The sequence below is a fragment of the Mya arenaria genome, chromosome 3 (genome assembly GCF_026914265.1).
Source record: "Mya arenaria isolate MELC-2E11 chromosome 3, ASM2691426v1".
Taxonomy (NCBI): domain Eukaryota; kingdom Metazoa; phylum Mollusca; class Bivalvia; order Myida; family Myidae; genus Mya; species Mya arenaria.
The window spans coordinates 78,934,658-78,959,313 of record NC_069124.1 but is presented as its reverse complement, the minus strand read 5'-3'; the positions used below and the strand labels follow the sequence as shown (position 1 = coordinate 78,959,313).

Genomic DNA, 24,656 nt, shown 5'->3' with positions numbered 1-24,656 from the left:
TGAGAACTTGATTTTTGCTCAAATAACATACAATTCCCCCATGCAATTGCATGTCTACATAATTTATAATAATAAAAAAGTGATGAGCTGTATAGCGTTAATCTGCATTTGGTAAGAATGTCATTATTGTTTCATAGGAAAAGTGAACAACCCCTGAAAATTTTACAAGCAGGTGAACACGCATGATACTCCTGTTGTTTTTCTTAACCAAATCACTGATTGTGTAATGTTGCTTTTGTTGTCTTTAATTTGATGCATTCTAATCAGGTATTTATATAATGCACATACTTCAGTTTTTCAATAAACAGTTTGTACTTGTAATGATTTATTCCTGATGATGTATCCCTCATCATATACACACGTACACCTTTGGGAGGCGTACACATTTGGTCGTGTCTGTACATCTGTTTATTCTGAATCTTGTATGTCTAACACCTATATGCTTCACGTATCCTGTGCAAATGACCAGTAAGGAAGGATTTTATTCTGTGTCCATTTTTACCAGAATTACGACCCTTCGTTATTTATTTCTATATTATGGAGAATGACATAAAGTTGTAACTCTTTAACCATTTGGTCATCTTCAAACTTCATCAGATGTTCGGGCAATATGCGCAGTCGACTAAAGGAAGAATTTTGTGTTCTGTCCATTTGTACACAGTTATGGCCCTAATAACAGTTTTCCTGTATAGGGGATAGTAGTAAAAAAAGCTTGAGGACTTGCTCAGATGTTCACATATTACATGTAGGTTCAGTTATGTTCGTATAACCATAAAGGCGGGATTTGTGCTGTGTTCTTTTTTACCAGAATAACGCCACTCGATACATTTTGAATGGTGAACTTTTTGAAGGATTTGCTTCTTTCGAAGGATTTGCTTCAAGCTTTTAAAGACAGCCAGTGACCATGTGCAGAGTACATTTTAATCCTGAAATCGATATTCAGAGCTTGTAACGGATGTAAAAAATGTTTTGTTTTTTCTCGGAAAGAATCCGATCCCCTTTACGATGCTATGTGCATGAATCCCTCGCCCTCTAACTGACCCCGATGATTTTTTTTTTTTCAGGTTTATCAATCATCTGCTGTTATAACCCCTGTTAGTTGGAGAAATATGACAAATGAAATTGTTTTTCTATTAAGATATAAAAAGATAGTTGATTATTGCATTTCATCAATAACATGGAGAGCATAGCGAATATACAGAAATTTGACGACACATGAAGCTTCTGGATTTACATAAAATTCAAATGTGTATGGTTCAAGTGAAACCGTACTTTATTAGAAGCATTGCCATTTTCTCCTAATAATATGGAGTCTAGTGAAAACTATATGCTGGTCGCTGACCATGACACAATTTACTTTCAAATATTTGTTTTAACCCTATAGACACACTTTAAGTAGAGACACCGTCGTTTCAATGTTTCGTGAGTCGAAGGTTTAGTGTGTTCGAGTCTGAAATTAATGCTAACTTTATGAAACACTGTCTGACTATGAAGCAATTGTCACAGGATGAGGAAAATGTGCAGTCTGATCGGGGCTCGAAACCGGGACCCCTCGCTGACAGCAAATGCGCCCTACCGACTGAGCTACCGGACCGCTTTCTCACCCTCAAAAGGTGCCAGGACATTACGGACCATGGACATATCGGAGCATATTTAGGGACATAATGGCATATTTGGGGAAATTACGGACCATGATTTATAATTTTACTTACAGTTTGTTTTAACTTTGTAACGTACCATATTTGTGGACATGACGGACCCTGATTAATAATTTTACTTACAGTTTGATTTAACTTTATAACGTACCATATTGCGGGACATTACGGACCATGATTTTTTTTTTTTTTTACTTACCCAAATATGGTTCGTAATGTTCATAAATTTGGTCCGTTATGTCCATGGTCTATTATGACGGTAAAACCTCCTCAACACCTGAATAGGAAGACATATTCTATAGTTTATTAACAATTATTAAAGGACATTTTCTGCTCCAGATTAAGTTTGCTTTGAATGAGAAAAAAACGCTTTTAAAAAAAACCCACGATTTTGAATTAAATATGGTAGAATGGATTATTTTCGTGATATTGGGGCCGGGTAATACGTAGTCTAAAATATTAGACCTGTTATACGGGATTCCAATCCTTAACGTCGTGAAGGATTTGCCATATCAAAAATCGTAACGTAAATCCGTCAACGTAGAATAATTTGGACTAGGTAATACGGCCGGGAGGGATTGGGAAATACTACCGTCCCCTTTCTGGAAGCGGGCCGTTTGATACGGTTCATTTAGTATTTGCGTATTCACTGACATTAGGCATTGTGTCCCATGGCTTCGTATAAGGTATTCAAGATGACCCTGTATGCGTTCCGAGTACATCAATATTTAATGCGTATAACGTACGGTACGAAATATGGACGGGAAATAATATAACCAAACATGTACAATAGGGGTTGCAGGTCAAAACGTCCCCAGGTTAAAACGTCCTACCGTCAAAACGTCCTACCATCAGGCTCAAGATCCGGATGTGAATACAGAAACAAAGAGTGCTTGTGTTCAAGTATCAATATTTTATTAAAATTGAATGAAAAAGAAGCAAAAAATGTTCTTTTTGCAGAGAACTTGACTGAAGTTGACACTCTATTGCAGAAATTGATAGTTTTCAATGTAAATATTGGAAAAATCATAGCTTGTGGAAGTCTGAAAATTAGTTGTTTGTAGCCGATTGACTCCCTGGCGGAAGGGTTATGTATTTGAACTCAATTTTGACAGTCGGGTCAATGGTTAACATGGTGTTTTCTTGTGATTATTTTGTGTCTTGAATTGTTCTAGAGATGCCATGTCCTTGTTTTTCAATTGGGGTGTGTATAAAGTCAAAAGCCAGGTTAGTGTCTATATGAAACATATAGTAAAAATAACTGTGGTCTCACGCCATCAAAACGTCCCCATTTTGGTCAAAACGTCCCCACCAAAAGTCAAAACGTCCCCACCAAAAGTCAAAACGTCCCAATTGGCTGGTCAAAACGTCCCCACCGGAATTATTGTTTAATATATATGTTAAAATAAAACTAATAAATGATTTATTTATTTTTTATTTCAGCAAATCATGTGATTACTTATGTGATTGGGACATCCAGTACCGGGCGAAACAACAGGCAATTATCATGGGCGACACACCAGGCTCTGTCCTTTTTTTGTATTACATATGAAATAATACTATTTATTTACTTTGTTTGTTTTTTTTCTTTTAATTTCTTTGATTTACCTTAATAAAATAAGGAAGTGTGATCGCAGTTTGTAGCTTATAGATAATTATGTATCATTCAATGAAAGTAGGCGATGTGTTTGATGTACGTAATTGGATGAAATGAAAGAAGTTTGAATTAGTTTTTGCAATAATTAGGTACCATGGCCTTTAATTGGAAAGTATATCAGCAGTTTGCTGCAATAAGTGTGACAATTGTTAAATGTGTTCCTTATAAATCCCTTCCTTTGGGATATGCGTCATACCTAGCCCCCATCTCTGGTGGGGGTGGTTTAGGAAACTAACTAGTGAGAAATCTGTCATTTAAAAAATAAATAAAATTTCTCACTAGCTAGTTGTTATAATGCCAAGGATACGTTGTAAATATAAACAATTACTATTGTAAAGAATTTTAAAATTTAGACATCTTTCTAAAAAAATGTAGGCTGAGCCTAAAATGTTTGTATAGATGTATTTGAAGTGTTTGATTTTAATGCGTATGTGATAGATACTTAAGATATTATTTAAATATTGAATTTTTAACCAGAGATTTATACATACTGTGTAGGAATATTTTTATATATACAGTCCAAAGCACCCACGCTACGATTAAAGACGAGATGTTGTAAATGTTATTAAATCTGTGGAAATACTGTAAAACGTAGCGTGCTCGCCGAATGGGTATAACCCGATGGCGAGGGTAAATAAGCTCCCCCCCCCCCCCCCCCCCCCTGCGTCATACCACTTATGACCCTCGTTACAGTAATATTCACGTGATTTATCATTGAATTATAAAGGATAAACTATAAATTGTATCTTGTAAATGTGTTGTATATCTGGACATTATATAGTTATTTGTGTTTGACAATGTCTGGTTTCAGAACTCAGTCTTCGGAAAATACAACGAAAATCAACTCGGTCGATGCAGTCGAGGCTGTTAAGTGCGTGGGACGCCTACACTGCCGGCGACATATAAACTTCAGGGCTCCTGAAGAAGGTGTCAGTCATATATGGTCATCGAGTTCTAAGAACAGAGGAGGTTGAGGATGAGGACTAACTGCTTATTTATTGTCTGCAATATGCTAGTGTTATAAGTTTTGTTAATAGCGTATTATAGTAAATGATTGTACACATCTTTTCATTATTGATAATATTATATTTCCTGTCAACAAATAGATAAAGTATTATTATATTCTTATCATTATCGTTATTAATATATTGCGTATTATCAAATAAATAAAGTATTTATAATTGTAGTCAATGTTAGTAAACTTATTGTCATTATTGTTACAAATATAATTCCTGACATCAAATAAATATTTGGGAAGTTATTACTTCTTGTTTTTAATTAATCATAAACATTGAAGTTGATGTATAAATTTAAAAAAAAATGGGGACGTTCTTGTGGACGTTTTGACTAGGCACTGGGGACATTTTGACCATAGGACGTTTTGACTGTAAATCTTATTAGGGTGTAACTTTATAGAAAACAAAATGGCCACAATAACAATATGTGACAGACGGGAGGAAGGAAAAAACACAAGAAATAAACTGCCTGGTGTAAATTTAGACCAAAATGTGAAAAGTTTTAAAGAAGCAATCAGTGTTTGCAGTTCCTCTCCACATTCCTACGGTATAATTATTGCTTAATGATTGCTACCTTTTTTTGACGTTTCAGCAGGTTACACACCACTAAATATCAGAAACTAACTGTGTCCTTCAAAAGTCTTTACATTGTAAAAGAAAGCTAAATGATAAATAAATATCTTCTTTAAGTTATAAAGACCATAGTCATTTGATTACATGCCTACAGATTTTTTTTTAAAAACAGTGCCCTGAGAATGCAGTCTTTACACACTACTATTATCTTTATGGAGCGCAACCCCAGATTGCCAATATACACAACACTATTATCTAAATCCTGCCACTGTGGCAGGGAATTTGTAAAATTTTGGGATATGGCCATAACCGAAGGAAAAATTTGTGGCCCAATCCCTTTGCATGTTCTTTTTATATGAACATTAGCATTGTTCATTGCACCGGTAATCTTTCTTTGTTGTTTTCTTCATCATAAATTGTGTAATTGTATCATCAGAACAAAACAGAACATAATTTTATTTGACGTACAGTACACTCCACGCGGAACTACCACTTTCCGTTTTCCTCGGCGGATTTTGGTCATCGCGGACACGACATCCAATTGATCATAATCCTCTTTCCTCTGCGTTTTTACTCGTTCACCCACCGAGGCTGATCAGTGGCCCGTACATTTACAATCGCCGCGTTACTCGGAGGTAAAAACACCGCGCAACTCGGAGGAAAACCGATAAGAATCTCCCACTGTATCTAATTTTGTTTAATTATTTGATAATTTTTGCTACACCCGTAATTGTTTATAAAAATAATTTATTTCGCGTACCTAATTTTCGGACACCCAAAGGACATCAATCGTAACTTTCACACTTACCAAGTTTCACAGACGAAGATTATTGATTTTCATCTTTTATCCTGGCTAGATTACCTAACCATATAGTACACCACTGTGACAAGTTAATTAGTAAATACCCATCTTAAACAATGTATTGCATGTAGAAAGAGAGAGTGTGAAATATTTATTGGAGGATTAAATAAACAACAATGGCAATCAAGGGATTAAGAAAACAAAGACATGACATTTTTGTAAAACAATCTGCCAATAAACTTTAAAACTTATACCACACTTATAGACTGTATGAAGCAATTATGTACAGTTATACTTATTGAATCATCAATAAAAGTCAACACATTCAATGATATAGGTAACTAATTAGTGTGATGAATTTGAAGTTGGAAATGCAATACTCCAGTTACATTCGAAAACACCACTCAGACACATTAATCCTGCATAACAATATACATGCTCTCCATGAGATCCTCGTAAAACTGTGAGTTATGTGACGTCACACAGAGTGACTGTTTGATCTAAAGCCGATAGAATGTGTTATTCATTTCAATGCATGTATAAAATGGTGTTTAATGGGATTTTAATTACCTTGATGAAGGATTTAAACTCATATGCGTTATAAATAAGTTTAGAACCATTGATAAGTACGGATAAATGAGACAGATGACAATAACAAACACAAACGCACGCTATGGTATATCTTTTAATTACATAATGTGAAAAACAACAGTTGTTTGACGATGCTGATGAAAATTTACAATAATTGTTTTTTAAAGAAACTTTCTGTACTTTGAAAAATTAATTATCTAATTATTTAATACTGTATTAACAGAAGCAATGTACTGTAGTAGCTATGCACAAAACGCGGAGTTCCGCGATTAGGTCAATAAATCGATACGATCGCTGGCGCTATCGGCAATAAAACCCTCCATAGAAAACGACTAACTCGGTGCAACTCGGCGAAATTTAGCGAGGAAAAAGGTTGCGTACTCGGCGGAAATCCGCGATAAATTAAAAACGCCTCCGAGTCACCGAGGAAAGTGGAAAGTGGTAGTTCCGCGTGGAGTGTACTGTATACCAACAAGGTACATAGTCATAGAATATAAATGCATTATCATGCAATAAATAGGTTTAAATCAGGAAATTTTTGAACATCCGCGTGGTCAGAAGTTTTTCATCTTAAAATCTTTCCTAAAAGATCCCGCAAGTCAATTTGTGATATTATGGGAAAGGGGTTTAACTGATGTGACAGGGTAAGAAAAATGTGATGGGAAAAACTTGTGGCCCACTCCCTTTGCATGTTCTTTTGATATGAACATTAGGATTGTACATTGCACTGGTCCTCTTTCATTGTTGTTTTCTTCATCATAAATTGTGTATTGTATCATCATGCAATAAAATATGTTTAAATCAGAAAATTTGTGAACATGTACGTGTCAGAATTTTTAGGCACTTAAAATCTTTCATAAAAGATCACGTGAAGTTACTAAACACTGCTTTTATGTACCTTATGGCTCTTACTCACGATCAGTAGCATGCTATTAAACCTGCTTTTTAACATAGCTGCAATGCCTGCATGGTGAGTGCAAATAAGCCATTAATGGCTTGTCACAAACTCTTAAGCATGTTCATGTGAAAAATGATGGCTGATGCCTAAATATGAACTGTTTCCCAGGAAATTAAGACTTCAGGGTTAGATTGTCATCATTGTATGTGTCTGCCTTTTCATTTGAACAGTGTTTGCTACTGGTCTCTCAGGGGATAACTTTTTGACCAGAAAACAGACTATTAAATAACTTTGAGTAGTCTAAACGAATAGACATTCAAAACATGATTTCCCTAAAGGATTTGCCATATAAAAAAAATTGTCCACATACAATTATTTAGACGAAGTGTCTGAGCTACGGTACAAATAATTGACAAAGTAATGTACAAATATCTGACACACAAGTTCTTCCACATTTTACTAGTATTAGTTTCATTTCTTACACTCAATTTTAATGCTAGCTCATGAGTTATATTATTTTATAGTATCACATATAGATAGATGGATAGATGGTTAGGGATGGGATGGGATGGGGTGGTATGGGATGGGATGCAAATGGATGGGATGGGATTAGATGGGAAACAACTCTGAAACTCCAATTTTGGGAATATTATCCCATTTCATGTTAAATTTCCAGATGAAAATATTTTTGAAACCATAGTTACAAGACATGAAGCTGTCATGGAGGCTTCCATATAATTTTTTTTTAGTTTAATGAAAAAATCTGAACACATCCAGTGGATTTGAACTCTCCGCTTTCGCACCAATCAAATTTGTTTCCAAAGATTCGTACCTTTTTCATACCATTGTTTTCCATACTGAATTACGCAAAGGAGTAGAGTCTGTGGTTAAAATTTAGGGTCTTTCGGGTCTACAGAACCATACATATTATTTTGTTTGGCCATATATATGTTTGCATAATCTTTTTTTTTTTTTAAAGAAATATATAGCGATACATTGTCAAAAAAAGGTGTTCATGCACACCATTCATCAAGTAAAACATATTAGATAAAGAGAAGGTACACATGATTAAGATTGTACATGTACCGTATATCAATCATGAAGTGTTAATATAAACATAAAATAAGATAGTGACTATTGAGAACTGTTTAAATAAAAGCCAACAGGGCTTCATTCCCCCTTTAAGTGAGTTTTATTTGTGTGATTTGGAAAATCATAGACTAAAATACTTAGGGAATCAATGATATTCGACTCCTACAGAAGGGCTGAAAAACCCATGTCATTAATTAGTCTAGATGACATTGGTAGTTATCTTTGAAGATGGATATATGAATAAACTAAAAAGTACACATGTACTAATGTGTGACTTTTAGAAAGCATGTTTTTATGTTTATTTGCAAACAAACTGTTATTAAACTGAACAAATCATGTTTCCTGAAATGTCAATCAGTTATACTTGAGCACACCCAAACACCATTAATTTGCAGTTTCAGTGCTATCTGTCAGTTCATATTTCAGAATTTTGACATGTGATACTTAAACATTCATCACTAGTGATCTTTTTATGATCCCCATACATAAATTGTCTAAAATGTTTTTACTGGAGTGGCCTATGGGTTAAATAAACAGTTTTGACTGACTGCCGGATGGAATGTGGGTAAAAACTGGAAGCTGCAATAAGTTAACTAAAATAAGTTAATGAAAATTAAAATGTGGATAAAGGGCCATAATGCCCCCCCCCCCCCCCCGAATTTATCATTTTGATTATCAACTTTTACAAGAAGTGATTATTATATGTTTGTTATAATGATGAAGGCAAACAAATATTACTATTAGGGAAATGGAAGAAATAAAAAAATATATGTAAGTATTGAAAGGCATGACAGTGTGTGATAAGAAAAGGATGATTTTTAAAATACTTCTGTACATGTGTATGTACAAAATGGTAAAGGTTTTCAAAGCAATAAATATATGTTAATACATTTTTTCGTACTTTTGCCTTAAAATTATTTTTTATATTTTGCTAACTTGGACTTGCTAAAAAATCTCCCTGAATACTATCAAAGTAGAAGATTATGCATTTCTTTTCTTATTTTATTGTCGGATAAAACATGTGGTTGCTGTCATATGGCTAAGAAAATAGTGAAAAGACTCAAATGAACACTTTTTGACGAGATAATGGTCTTAAAAAAGAATAAAAGCTACATATTATATTGTGTTTTATTGCCTTAATATAATATTAGTTTTGCTTACATTTTCAGATAGTGTTTATTGTTACATTTCCAGATATTGTATTGTGTATTGTTACATTTCTAGATATTGTATTGTGTATTGTTACATTTCTAGATATTGTATTGTGTATTGTTACATTTCTAGATATTGTATTGTGTGTTGTTACATACCCAGATATTGTCATTTGTATTGTCATATTTTCAGATATTGTGTATTGTGGCCAATGTCTGAAAGAAGATGCTTCCCTCTGTTCATATGGAATCCATTCTGGATCTACTGTGCATCTGTTAGCAAAGCAAGAACCCTTCAGTGATGATGTTAGTGATAGTAAAGGTGAGTCCATGTATGGTATAGTTTCAACATACACTTTGATGAAGTTTGTTAATGGCAAGCATATTATGTTTGTATTCACTGTATTTGTTATAACTTCAAATAACTGGTTGTTCTTAAAATGAATTAATATTAACAAATCCACCTTTCTATCAGTTAATCATTGCTATATTGGGTCTATGAAATTGAGTATGGGTGTGTGCTATTAAAATATGTTGCTATTCTATTGGACACTTCAAGCGCATGTCTTTTTAAGAAGCCCAGTTTGCTGAAAAAGAACAATATTTCATGAACCATTCATGAACCAATCTGCTAAATTTCATGACCAGTCATGTGTAGAGTCATAAGTATGAATTGCTGACACTTGTCACATTACCTATCAACTAGATGGTTGGCAGCGTCTAAGTTTGTGACGAACAGAGATCAATTTATGTCACAGAATCTGCAAATAGACCCATGAAAAAAAAGCTTGCCCGTTTGGACATTTACAGTATTTATACCATACTGTTAATGTATAACTATTTTAATAATTCTTGACGACCTGATTTATTGAATTGTTTTTAAAAGTGGCACAAATAATCCTTTTCTTGTTGAATATTACAGATTGTGTATGATTATCGTTTTTTGCTGTCAAAAGTGAAAAGGCATAAAAATGCCAAGTTATTAAAAAAACAAATAATTATCATTACCTATTTTCATGCGTGAAAGAATATGGCAAATAAATAAATAAATATTTATGAAAATAAGCACACATTTTATGAATTATTCACTAGTTATTTGTTTAAATGGAAATACAGCAATAAGTTTTTTTCCATCAATATCTGATCAAAATCTTGAGAAAAAATAAACAACTATTTTAAAGACTTTGAAAACATGGTCATTGCAGTTTTATAATGTATATATAACAAACCTTGTTATAAGCATATACATGTGCGAGGTGCTACTAGAACACTTAATGTAATCGTTCGATTATTTAAAAAAAAAACACTCTTCCTTCCTAAATGTATGTTTCAAATGTTTGAGGTGAAATTATTCATATAACCCGGTAAATATACAAAAAATTGACAAGACAATGTTTATGTAAACCACCTTTTGACTATCAATGTTTATCATTACAGCTCCAATCCCAAAAGAAAAGATCAAACACCTGATAACTCTCCTACAAAGTGCACTCAAAAACCCAGCATATAAATCAACAGTGAGTTTATCTGTACTTGATTTAATGATATACTCCTTTGCAGTGTAAAGGAGGCAATGTTATTTATTGTTTCGATGAAAATGTTTATGTTCATTGTTTGTACTTTTGTTTGTATATATGCTATAGGTATCTAAGCAATATTGAAATTAATGGTTATTGTGGTAGAAAGATACAATGTTGAATAACAGCTTATTTTGATGCATACTACTAATTTTAATATTTTCAATTGCTTAAAGTCTGAGCTATACTTTCAGTATGTAGCTCTACTGGCCAAAGGCCAGAAGAGCTTATGCGATGGTAATGTGTACGTAATATGTGCGTCTGTAAACAATTGCTTGTGAACACGATACAGTCTTCAGTTTTTACTGAATCTGGATGACACTTGTACAGTATCTAGATATCCATTAAAGCTCGGTTCCTTTCGAAAACCAGCCAGATCTGCCCATGCATGCCTAGATTATGGGCCTTGATAGTATAAAAAAATGCTATTGTGTAAACAATTGCTTGTGAACACGATACAGTCTTTAGTTTTGATTGTATCTCGATGAAACTTGTACAGCATTTAGATATCCATTAGAGCTGGGTTCCTTTCAAAAACCAGCCAGATCTGCCCATGCATGCCTAGATTATGGGCCTTGATAGTATAAAAAAATGCTATTGTGTAAACAATTGCTTGTGAACATGATACAGCCTTCAGTTTTGATTGTATCTCAATGAAACTTGTACAGTATTTAGATATCCATTATATCCATTGAAGCTCGGTTCCTTTTGAAAACCAGCAAGATCCGCCCATGCATGCCTAGATTATGGGCCTTGATAGTATAAAAAAATGCTATTGTGTAAACAATTGCTTGTGAACACGATACAGTCTTCAGTTTTGATTGTATCTCGATGAAACTTGTACAGTATTTAGATATCCATTAAAGCTCGGTTCCTTTTGAAAACCAGCCAGATCTGCCCATTCATGTCTAGATTATGGGTCTTGAAAGTATAAAAAAATGCTATTTTTAGCAGTCTATTTTTAGCCAAGTCTACATGAGTGAAGTCTATTTTTAGCCAAGTTTACATGTTAAGTCACAATTGGTTGTGAATGTTTATTCAAATTATGCCCCTGGGGTCATTACTGGCCACGCCCCCGGGTTCACAGGTTTGGTATACTGAAATTGGGAAATGTTAAAAACCTTTTTGTCTGAAACAGCTATGCAGAACAAGGCTTAATTTAGTGGTCCACTACCATGGTTGTTCAAATATGCCCCTTGGATCAAAACTGGCTCTGCCCCGAGGGTCACAAGTTTTCTAGAGACTTATTTAAGAAACATTTTCAAAATCTTCTTGTTTCAAACCACGAGGCCCATACCTTTGATATTTGTTGTGGAGCATCATATGATAACCGTTTACCAAAACATTTGAAATTATGCCCCTTGGGCAAAAGCTGGCCCCACCCCTTTTGACTTTCTTTTTAAGTTTTAAAGCTACAGCAATGAAATTTTGACCATATGTACAGTTTTGCCAAAACGAGCATCAATGTTATCCGCGTAAGTCCTTGACTTTGACGTTTTGACCAACTTTTTTATTTTTAAAGCTACAGTAATTAAATTTTGACCATGAGTACAGTTTTGAGAGCAAATATTTTTACCCTCAGATTACCTTTACTTGGCACATATTAAAATCTGCTTACAACACTTTCTGTCCTCAGATGTTGAACGTGCAGCGTTTTCAGCTAACCCAAACACAAAAAGTGAACTATATATCTGTTGCCTATTACTCATACGTACATGCTCTGGATTGAAAATGAACACAAGAGCCATGCCAGTAGAGGATAGGCCCTCTTGAGCCTCTTGTTATTATACCCCCGACAAACGAAGTTTGAAGGGGGTATTTGGATTCACCCTGTGGTCGGGCGGTCGGTCCGTCGGTCGGTCCGTTGCAATTTACCTTGTCCGGAGCATAACTTAAAAACTACTGCATGGAATTGGATTAAACTGTATACAATGAGCATAATGAGAGGAAGTGCAGTGTACAATAACCATAACTCTATTCTTGCTTATTACTGAATTATTGCCCTTTGTTACTTTTTTTGTCCGGAGTATAACTTGAAAAGTAATGGATGGAATTCATTGAAACTTCATACAATAGTAAAGCACAATGAGAGGAATTGCGTTGTTCAAGAACCATAACTCTACTTGAGCTTATTACTGAGTTATTGCCCTTTATTTGTTGTTTTTTGCTGTCAATTTTTTTACCAGACATTTACTTGCAAACTACTAGATGGAATTTATTAAAACTTCATACAGTGCTAGATCATACTGAGAGGGAGTGCAGTGTACAGGAACCGCAATTTTATTTCAGCTAATTACAGAGTTACTGCCCTTTGTTTTTTTTCTTGTCTGGAGTATAACTTGAAAACTATAGGATGGAATTCAATGAAACTTCATACAGTGATAGATCATAATGAGAAGGAGAGCAGTGTACAGGAACCACAATTATATTTCAGCCAATTACAGAGTTAGTGCCTTTTATTTGTTTTTTTTGCTGTCAATATTTTTTCCAGACATTAACTTGCAAACTACTAGATGGAATTTAATGAAACTTCATACAGTGATAGATCATAATGAGAGGGAGTGCAGTGTACAGGAACCGCAATTATATTTCAGCTAATTACAGAGTTACTGCCCTTTGTTGTTTTTTTCTTGTCCGGAGCATAACTTGAAAACTATTGGATGGAGTTTAATGAAACTTCATACAGTAATAGATCATAATGAGAGGGAGTGCAGTGTACAGGAACTGCAATTCTATTTCAGCTATTTGTCTCCGTGGCCTAGTGGTTAAGCGTCCACCTACGGAGCAGGAGGTCGTGGGTTCAATCCCTGGCCGCGTCATACCAAAAGATGTTAAAAATTGGTACAAGTAGCTCCCTTGCCTGGCGCTTGGCATTTAAAGGGTAGTGCTTGGAAAAGTGGTGTACTCAGTACTGGTTTAACCCAGGAAAGTTGTACCCCGTGCATCGGTGCTTTACACCGAGCACGTAAAAGAACCAAGGGGTCTCTTCGAAAAAGAGCTAGGGTATCGCACCCGGACTTCCTTGTATCCCACCACTGTCTCTTCAGCGTGCTGTCCCTTCAGCAAAAACAAAGGACCCCGTTGGAAATAAGTGCTTGCACTTTCACGGGTTATCCTTGACCGCAAGGTCTAAAGAAATACATACATACATACATACATACAATTACAGAGTTACAGAGGAAGTGTAGTGTACAGGAACCGCAATTCTATTTTAGCCAATTACAGAGTTATTGCCCTTCGTTAATTTTTTCTTGTCCGGAGCATAACTTGAAAACTACCGAATGGAATGTAATAAAACTTTAAACAATGGTACAGCACAATGAGAAGGAGTTCAGTGTACATGAATCACTACACTATACTAGCAAATTACAGAGTTATTGCCTTTTTCTGTGTGTTTGTTTTGTCAAACTTTTGTCCGGACAGTAAGTTGAAAACTACTAGATGGAATAGCATAAAACTTCATACAATGATAAATCATAATGAGAGGCGGCGTTCGGGGGTATTAATCACCTTTAGTGATAGCTCTAGTTTCAAACTGGCAAATAAATGTTGATAAGCAGAGGAACGTAGAATCTTAAATATATATGTTTTCAGGTTGAGACTATTTTCTCTACACCGAACCAACTGCATGATGTGATCAATGCTGTCCCCGGCCTCAATGCCAATCCTTCAACACTTAGTAAGCCACACATTTAAAAATTATTAAGTGAAAAGGCTTAGCCCTTCTCTACTTTTGACCATTAAATATTTTGTTATGCATAACAAACTAACACATTTCATGAGACTCTGTTTGAGAATAAGAAAAAAAAGCTATTGTGTTTTATTTCAGACTTGTTCATGGACCAAGAACTTGTCAGTGTGCTTGCTCATCCAGGGAACATAAGGAGGTAAGTGTGTTGACCAACAGACTCACCTAGAAAAGGGTGTTAACCAACATACTCACTGAGGTAAGGATGTTGGTCTGTTGGACTGTTGGTCGTCCAACAGACTCACCAACCTAAATATGTTGACCACCAGGCTCACCAAGGTCGGGGTGTTGATTAACAGAATCTCTGAGGTAGGTGTGTTGACCAACAGGCTCACCGAGGTAGGTGTGTTGACCAACAGGCTCACCGAGGTAGGTGTGTTGACCAACAGGCTCACCGAGGTAGGTGTGTTGACCAACAGGCTCACCGAGGTAGGTGTGTTGACCAACAGGCTCACCAAGGTAGGTGTGTTGACCAACAGGCTCACCGAGGTAGGTGTGTTGACCAACAGGCTCTCTGAGGTAGGTGTGTTGACCAACTGGCTCACCGAGGTAGGTGTGTTGACCAACAGGCTCACCAAGGTAGGTGTGTTGACCAACAGGCTCACCGAGGTAGGTGTGTTGACCAACAGGCTCTCTGAGGTAGGTGTGTTGACCAACTGGCTCACCGAGGTAGGTGTGTTGACCAACAGGCTCTCTGAGGTAGGTGTGTTGACCAACTGGCTCACCGAGGTAGGTGTGTTGACCAACAGGCTCACCAAGGTAGGTGTGTTGACCAACAGGCTCACCGAGGTAGGTGTGTTGACCAACTGGCTCACCGAGGTAGGTGTGTTGACCAACAGGCTCACCGAGGTAGGTGTGTTGACCAACAGGCTCTCTGAGGTAGGTGTGTTGACCAACTGGCTCACCGAGGTAGGTGTGTTGACCAACAGGCTCACCGAGGTAGGTGTGTTGACCAACAGGCTCACCGAGGTAGGTGTGTTGACCAACTGGCTCACCGAGGTAGGTGTGTTGACCAACAGGCTCACCGAGGTAGGTGTGTTGACCAACTGGCTCACCGAGGTAGGTGTGTTGACCAACAGGCTCTCTGAGGTAGGTGTGTTGACCAACAGGCTCACCGAGGTAGGTGTGTTGACCAACAGGCTCACCGAGGTAGGTGTGTTGACCAACAGGCTCTCTGAGGTAGGTGTGTTGACCAACTGGCTCACCGAGGTAGGTGTGTTGACCAACAGGCTCACCGAGGTAGGTGTCTTGACCAACAGGCTCACCGAGGTAGGTGTCTTGACCAACAGGCTCACCAAGGTAGGTGTGTTGACCAACAGGCTCACCGAGGTAGGTGTGTTGACCAACAGGCTCTCTGAGGTAGGTGTGTTGACCAACTGGCTCACCGAGGTAGGTGTGTTGACCAACAGGCTCACCGAGGTAGGTGTGTTGACCAACAGGCTCACCGAGGTAGGTGTGTTGACCAACAGGCTCACCCAGATAGGTGTCTTGACCAACTGACTCACCGAGGTAGGTGTGTTGACAAACTGGCTCACCGAGGTAGGTGTGTTGACAAACTGGCTCACCGAGGTAGGTGTCTTGACCAACTGGCTCACCGAGGTAGGTGTGTTGACAAACTGGCTCACCGAGATAGGTGTCTTGACCAACTGGCTCACCGAGGTAGGTGTGTTGACAAACTGGCTCACCGAGGTAGGTGTCTTGACCAACTGGCTCACCGAGGTAGGTGTGTTGACAAACTGGCTCACCGAGGTAGGTGTGTTGACCAACAGGCTCTCTGAGGTAGGTGTGTTGACAAACTGGCTCACCGAGGTAGGTGTGTTGACCAACTGGCTCACCGAGGTAGGTGTGTTGACCAACAGGCTCACCGAGGTAGGTGTGTTGACCAACAGGCTCACCGAGGTAGGTGTGTTGACCAACAGGCTCACCCAGATAGGTGTCTTGACCAACTGACTCACCGAGGTAGGTGTGTTGACAAACTGGCTCACCGAGGTAGGTGTGTTGACAAACTGGCTCACCGAGGTAGGTGTCTTGACCAACTGGCTCACCGAGGTAGGTGTGTTGACAAACTGGCTCACCGAGATAGGTGTCTTGACCAACTGGCTCACCGAGGTGTGTTGACAAACTGGCTCACCGAGGTAGGTGTCTTGACCAACTGGCTCACCGAGGTAGGTGTGTTGACAAACTGGCTCACCGAGGTAGGTGTGTTGACCAACAGGCTCACCGAGGAAGGTGTGTTGACAAACTGGCTCACCGAGGTAGGTGTGTTGACCAACAGGCTCACCCAGATAGGTGTCTTGACCAACTGGCTCACCGAGGTAGGTGTGTTGACCAACAGGCTCACCGAGGTAGGTGTGTTGACCAACAGGCTCACCCAGATAGGTGTCTTGACCAACTGGCTCACCGAGGTAGGTGTGTTGACAAACTGGCTCACCGAGGTAGGTGTGTTGACCAACAGGCTCACCGAGGTAGGTGTGTTGACAAACTGGCTCACCGAGGTAGGTGTGTTGACAAACTGGCTCACCGAGGTAGGTGTGTTGACCAACAGGCTCACCGAGGTAGGTGTGTTGACCAACAGGCTCTCTGAGGTAGGTGTGTTGACCAACAGGCTCTCTGAGGTAGGTGTGTTGACCAACAGGCTCTCTGAGGTACGTGTGTTGACAAACAGACTTACCGAGGTAGGTGTGTTGACCAACAGGCTCACCGAGGTAGGTGTGTTGACCAACAGGCTCACCGAGGTAGGTGTGTTGACCAACAGGCTCACCGAGGTAGGTGTGTTGACCAACAGGCTCTCTGAGGTAGGTGTGTTGACCAACTGACTCACCGAGGTAGGTGTGTTGACCAACAGGCTCACCGAGGTAGGTGTGTTGACCAACAGGCTCACCGAGGTAGGTGTGTTGACCAACAGGCTCTCTGAGGTAGGTGTGTTGACCAACAGGCTCACCGAGGTAGGTGTGTTGACCAACTGGCTCACCGAGGTAGGTGTGTTGACCAACAGGCTCACCGAGGTAGGTGTGTTGACCAACTGGCTCACCGAGGTAGGTGTGTTGACCAACAGGCTCTCTGAGGTAGGTGTGTTGACCAACAGGCTCACCGAGGTAGGTGTGTTGACAAACTGGCTCACCGAGGTAGGTGTGTTGACAAACTGGCTCACCGAGGTAGGTGTGTTGACCAACTGGCTCACCGAGGTAGGTGTGTTGACCAACAGGCTCACCGAGGAAGGTGTGTTGACCAACTGGCTCACCGAGGAAGGTGTGTTGACCAACTGGCTCACCGAGGAAGGTGTGTTGACCAACAGGCTCTCTGAGGTAGGTGTGTTGACCAACAGGCTCACCGAGGTAGGTGTCTTGACCAACTGGCTCACCGAGGTAGGTGTGTTGACCAACAGTCTCACCAAAGAAGGTGTCTTGACCAACTGGCTCACCGAGGTAGGTGTCTTGACCAACTGGCTCACCGAGGTAGGTGTCTTGACCAACTAGCTTACCAAGGTGGGTGTGTTGACAAAATGGCTCACTGAGGTAGGTGTGTTGACAAAATGGCTCACTGAGGTAGGTATGTTGACCAAAAGGCTCACTGAGGTAAGTGTGTTGACCAACAGGTTGACCAAAGGTACGTGTGTTGACAAACAGGCTCACGAAGGTAGGTGTGTTGACCACAGGCTCACCGAGGTAGGTGTGATGACCAAAAGGCTCACTGAGGTAGGTATGTTACAAACAGACTCACAAAGGTAGGTGTGTTGACAAACAGACTCACCAAGATTCATTGAGTTAAGTGTTTTGACCAACAGACTCACCGAGGTAAGGGTGTTGACCAACAGACTCACCGATTGCTCTTATATTTGACCTAAATAGGGAAGGGCACTATTGTTTTTGGCAAAAAGTGCAATTTTTAAATTTACAATGTATCATTGCTTATGCATATGAAAGCACAAGCAAAATTGAGTATTTAGCTTAGTTTTTATTTTGACCATAATAATTAGCAAAAATCAAAAACCTACACATTTGAACAAGGTACAACAATTAAAATAAGAACATTTATTTAATATATTTACAATTATATATATTTTTTAAAACTATATTTTTTTAATTTTATATCCTTTTGCTTTACTTTTGTATATTTCCATACCAGATTGTTGGAGGCCCACCCATGTTTTGGAGAGCTGGCGGAGGTGTTGTGCGAGCGTGTAAAGGAGGCAGGAAATAGTGGAAACTTCACCACACCCTCGTCAGGGTCCTACTCCATTGATAATATGTCTGATGATGATGAGGATGGACCATCAACGGTAGCATGCATTTCTTAATACCAGAACACTTCTGATAAATTACTATTACCCCACTTTTAAGACCAACATTTGATCCAGGCGGTATATTTCTGCTCATTTATTTAGCAATTAGCAATGAAAAGCCAGTAGTTTATGCTGGAAAAGAACATTAATCTTATTGATTAAGCTATTACACAATGTATAAGTGATTTGTGATAGAAGAACTTATATTTAATACTATTATTTTCCCTGAATTAAATTGCTTTAAGTGTTATAAAATTTTAAAATCAAATAGGAATTGAGTGTATTTTTAAATTCATAATTCCAAAAATTAATGAATAGTGTTCAGTAGCTTTTATCTTCGTAAGCTATCCCTTCAATTTGATACGCAAACCTCAAAGCAGATTAAATAACTAAACACATAAAAAAGAAAAAGATTAATCAGACATAAACATAGTAATACAACTACATTTAACTATATTTCAGTAAATTACTAGATATTGCCCTTTTGTTACTTTTTTCTTGTCCAGAGCATTACTACTGGATGGAATTTAATTCAACTTCAAACAAATATATAAAGCACAATTTGAATAGAGGAAGTGCAGTGTACAAGAACCTTAATTCTATCCACAGCATTTTCAATTTCAGGTAGGATTTCTTATTATTTCACTGCCATTTCCTATGAGGGCGGTGTTCGGATTATTAATCACATTCAGTGACAACTCTTGTTCATTTAGTGCTGAATATTTTATGCTGTTGAGTTTTGTTGTGCTTCTAAATAACAACTTGAAAAGTTGTTGAATACATAACAGATGTACAGACATCTTATGTTTTAACATGAATTAATAGAAAAACTGACTAATGTTTATTAATTTTTGTTATTTAACTATTTCAGAGCGGTGGGGGCCAGGCAATTACAGCCAACCAGCTGGCAGCAGCTCTTGCAGCAGCTGCAGGGGGAAGCGCTGGGTCGCCCTCGGCCCAGAGTCAACCCATCTCCAACAACATGATCACACAGGACTTCTTCCAACAGGCCATTCTACAGGCACAGTCTACTATGACCGTACGAACAGTTCCTTAACACTTTAGAAGTTGTTTTTTTGTCCAATTATCTTTAAAGGAAAAGATCGGTACCTTAATAAAATCCTACTCAGTCAAAACTGTTTTGAAATTAATGAGATTAGTCATGTGAAAATTTGCTATCAGAGAATTTGGAAAGCATGTGACTATTTGAGTTGTAGGTTTATTGAGAAAAACATAAAATAATAAATTAAAAAATTAACATGCAGTTTTTTTGGCATACATAAATTCTTACAGAGCATGAAGAGTTGAAAGTGACATTCAACAATTAAAATACATATGTTCAAATGCATTGTTAAAAGACAACAACGACAAATATGTATGGCTACAAAATTACTTAACAGGAAAACAATTTCTTCTTCCAATTTAAATACATGTTTTTGTATAACTATAACTGTTCATGAAGAGGCCCACGTACATTGTATCATTGTTTCCCATGCAGGGCCAGATCCAGCAGATGCGTGAGATGGGTATCACAGATGAGAACGTTGCCCGTCAGGCACTCCAAGCCACCAACGGAGACCTCCAGGCTGCCATTGACCTCATCTTCGGCGGAGAGTTTTCATGACCGCTAAAGCATGTTCCATTCAGTAACGGCTGTTTATTTAGTGTGTTAACATTGGTCATTCATGATGCTATTACATGTATGTGTGTTCTTGACCAATTATAACATGTCGGACAACTAGTTCTGAATATGAAGGTCAATTTGAGATACGTTTTAAATGCCATTGGCCAAAGTTAATTGTTGCATAATTCTTGTGTAAATTTTGGAACAAATCTTTTCAAATCAGTTAATTCATTGATTTGCATAAAATGAGTATGATTCCAGTTCGCTTTTTCAAGATGTAATTTTAATTCAACCGGAATGGTGTTTCCTACATAAACAAGGAAAGTCTTCACTTGGCCTTGTAATGATAACCTGCGTAATTCTAAAAATGTTTCTGTGTAGTCCCCTGTTTGATTAAATATAAATATCACAGCGATTTTGTTACTGTTCCTCCTTGCTCCTCTTGCTCTCTGGAAGCTATCAACCCGCAATTCCTGCAGTAATCTTGGAATATTTTTGCTTTGTGAATAAGTAATGATATTTTTCATATCGGAGGCACTGATGTGTGCAGATAAATCCAAAGACTTGACGTGCTCACACACGTGATTAAGAATTCCAGATCTTACGTTATAAACACTGTTTGATGTTGCCTTTATCATGGCTGATATTGTGGATATTGTCTTGCTGTTGGCCTCTGTTCCGACAGAATGTCCGTCATAAACATACATTACATCAGTAGGCAGGGTGCCCCCACAGCGGCTTTTCTCTGAAATACATAACATTTGCTGTACATAATTTCATTTTGTCATTAATTTCAGGTTTTTTTGGTATCTTTGCTGTTTGACCTTGGGTACATATACAGTGCGGCTTACTTGAAAGTCATTGATAAAAGGTGTGCTAAAGAATAATAATAAGTAATTGCAATACCTTGGTCGTTAATATATTTCGGAAGTTTGGTGTCTACATGTCCGCATACTTTTACTGCAATAGTGCTGCTAATGTCCGGCAGTGCGTGGAAGTTGTCCAACGTGAGCACTGACTGGATATTATCCTCGCCTGCCATTGTGAGGAGTTCCACAGTGTCCACCTGATCTCCGATACCGATAACAACCATACGCACGCCCATGTCCTTTAACGCGCGGGACTCTTGTTTGGTTAGCTCGGGGTCGGCCGACTGTCCGTCCGTCAGAACGATCACTACACGGTCCACGTACAGCCGTGAGTGCGTCTTAAAAATCCCTCGAACAAACTGAAGGGCTCTTCCAGTGTTCGTGCCACCTGTTAACTGGGGCGTGGCTGCTATCCGCGCCTCCATATTCTGGGAACTGTATGCATTGTTCAATGGAATAACTACATTGACATCGTCACTGTATGATGTAAGGCCAACTCTTGTGCCAGAAGAACGGGTGTCAAAGAATGCCATAACTGTGTCGGTGAATTCTAGCATTCTACGGAAGTTCGGTGACGAAATGCTGCTTGAAGCATCCACTAGAAACATCACGTCAGCTGCTTTCCCCGTGCAGGCTAAAACAACAGATTTCTATAAAACGCCAAGGCAATCGATATCATAAATGCTATTATATTCCACAAAATAGTTCTTGGGGCGTGGTAATAGACCAAGTTTATTGTACAAAAGGCCTCAGGCCCATACATAAATATAAATGAGTGAACTTCTCGGTCGGTCTGCTGGGTTTTATTACGATATCCGGACAAGTATACCTATAAGGGTCGACGAATTTAAAGTTTAGTACACAGGGTTAGCATCTCAGATTACAGAGAGTATATCTTTGGTTACAAACTACCACTTTTCGACTGATTCATTGCTGCCCCATCCCCCCGCCCCTACAACGTAGAAAACCCAAAAGGTGTCCGACAAACATCTCGTACAATGGCTGACGAGTTTAAATACCTTTTGGAACAACACATCTTTACCGCCATATAAAACAGGTCCAGTTCGACGTTTGTTTCTAACCCGCTTTTTTAAAGGTGTCCTCTTTTCAACTTAGTTTCTATTTTGCTACATGGGTTTAATACGGGTCAAATTCGAGTTTAGTTTCAATTTACCAATGTTTGACGGAGCTAGGCAAACTTTCTCCCTGAAACTTAGTTATAAGAGATTTAGAGACTGTTTGTGCTATTGTGGTTAAGAACAATTACATGATTCACAGATAGCATGATGACTTATCAGTGTTACTTTATCATGTACTTACATTGTGTCGCAGCCTCTTTCTCATATTCTGTGTTGTTTGATAGATGGTCGAGTTGTATTTCTGAGAAAAAGAATAAATCACATTAATTTTATATTGAAAAACTTTATTTTTTGGCAAAGAAAAGGAGAAAAAATAAGGGAAACACGCTCGAAGAATACCAGAATAGAGTAAAACTGCGATCGTTCGAACAGGCGGTAGTTCTAGAACTGGCAAACGGTCGAGGTAGAGGCCTAGGTGCCGACCATAATTCCTCCTTTTTTCATATAAAATATACCGACGATGGATTGAAACCCGTATATAATAAATTAAAAGAACCTTGAAATAGTTCGGCTCAAAGATTATAGGTTATTAACATAGATATTAGTTATGATACATTTTCTTGTTTGATATACATTATTATGTGGTATAGAAATAGTTGCATTTTTCTACCTTTGCATGTGACAGTGGAAAGCATTTCCTCGATGTCGCTGAGCAGTGAGAAGTCTTCCACCGTAAACACGAGCTTGCTGTCGAGGCTGTCTGTATCGTACATGCCCGTGCGATCCACGAGAGCACGTCTGTCGCTTGCGATATCCTGCAGCTCTCGGCGGTCTGGCCCTGCACCAACCCCGACCGCAACCAGCTTTATCCCGAGACTCCGAGATATTGACGCTTCAATAACAGTCGCATGATTGTCGACGGAGTTGCCGTCCGTTATTATGATATTTATCTGAGCGCTGTTTTCACGAACATTTTTTTCCGACAGGATGACCTCCCTAGCGTGTTTTATTGCTGCCGATGTGTTGGTCGACCCTCCTCTGTACCGGATGTTGCCTACTGCGGCAATAAGCGCCGTCTTGTCATCAAAATCGTCGAATTCTATGTCGTGTATGACGTCAGATCCAAACGTTAAAACGGCGACGCGCACTTCCTGCTTTCCAATGCTAAAGTGCGAGATTATACGCTGAACAAATGCCAGCTGTTGGCGGAAAGAGCTCTCGTGGATACTGAAGGACGTGTCCAGGGCAAAGACAATATTGGCGGACGCGTTTGTACAAATGGCACCTATAAATATGAAAATAAATCTTAATACGAGTATAACGATCGAACATTAATGTCGAAAAAACACCACAATGACATGGCTTAGACCATGCAGTTTAAAGATAAAGACACTTAAATCAATTGCTATTCCGAGAACATAACTCACCGTTTTTTGACCAATTTCTCACCATATTCGCCTGAAGAAGAAAATAGAGTGATGGCAATGGCGATTTACTGACTTTGAGAGATTTGTCATAATACTAATGAATGCCTATCGAAAAATCTTTGATAAACGGATAATTTAAAATTCATTAAATTATACCACATCAAAGAGACCGCATCAACTCACTGAAATGTATACGGTGAAAGAAAAAGCATGACAACTATTTCTGCTTACTCCTTTACTGAATTATTAAATTTAAACGTGATGTTATTTTACTCACTTGGATAACTGACGTCTGAAGAAAATATATCCATATTAATGTTTTCCACTCCATAGTTTCAGACTTCATTCAAAGTTCACTTTCACTTGAATTGTAGCACCCGTACCTGATATTCTCACAGTGGTTATGTTCAGAATATTCTAGCGGTATAATTATGTCCTCCTTTTATCAGGCAGTTTTGTTTAAGGAATTTCATCCGGGAATTTTTTCAAATGAATCACTTGAATGAGTACTTAGCATAGCTATTTCATTTTTACCAAAACAAGAAAAGCCATGCTTTCTCAATCGCAGATAAGCACGCATTTGACATTTAAAACCGACTATCATTTTCAGTGAGT

The 24,656-nt window shown here is 38.3% G+C and overlaps 2 protein-coding genes across 2 annotated transcripts; one reads left to right on the top strand and one right to left on the bottom strand.

Moving 5' to 3' along the window:
- Positions 1–4,728: 4,728 nt before the first annotated feature.
- Positions 4,729–20,838, top strand: LOC128225622 (ubiquitin-like protein 7). The gene is made up of 8 exons (XM_052935514.1): positions 4,729–4,875; positions 9,629–9,757; positions 10,873–10,952; positions 14,607–14,691; positions 14,842–14,899; positions 18,886–19,039; positions 19,914–20,081; positions 20,541–20,838. Exons 1-8 carry the CDS (start codon positions 4,737–4,739, stop codon positions 20,664–20,666), a joined length of 939 nt encoding a protein of 312 aa, XP_052791474.1. The 5' UTR covers positions 4,729–4,736; the 3' UTR covers positions 20,667–20,838.
- LOC128225620 (collagen alpha-6(VI) chain-like) lies at positions 20,837–24,453 on the bottom strand. Its single transcript, XM_052935513.1, has 6 exons — positions 24,319–24,453; positions 24,042–24,072; positions 23,285–23,899; positions 22,856–22,915; positions 21,573–22,169; positions 20,837–21,411 (listed from the first exon to the last, which is right to left on the bottom strand). Exons 1-6 carry the CDS (start codon positions 24,385–24,387, stop codon positions 20,837–20,839), a joined length of 1,947 nt encoding a protein of 648 aa, XP_052791473.1. The 5' UTR covers positions 24,388–24,453.
- Positions 24,454–24,656: the final 203 nt, after the last annotated feature.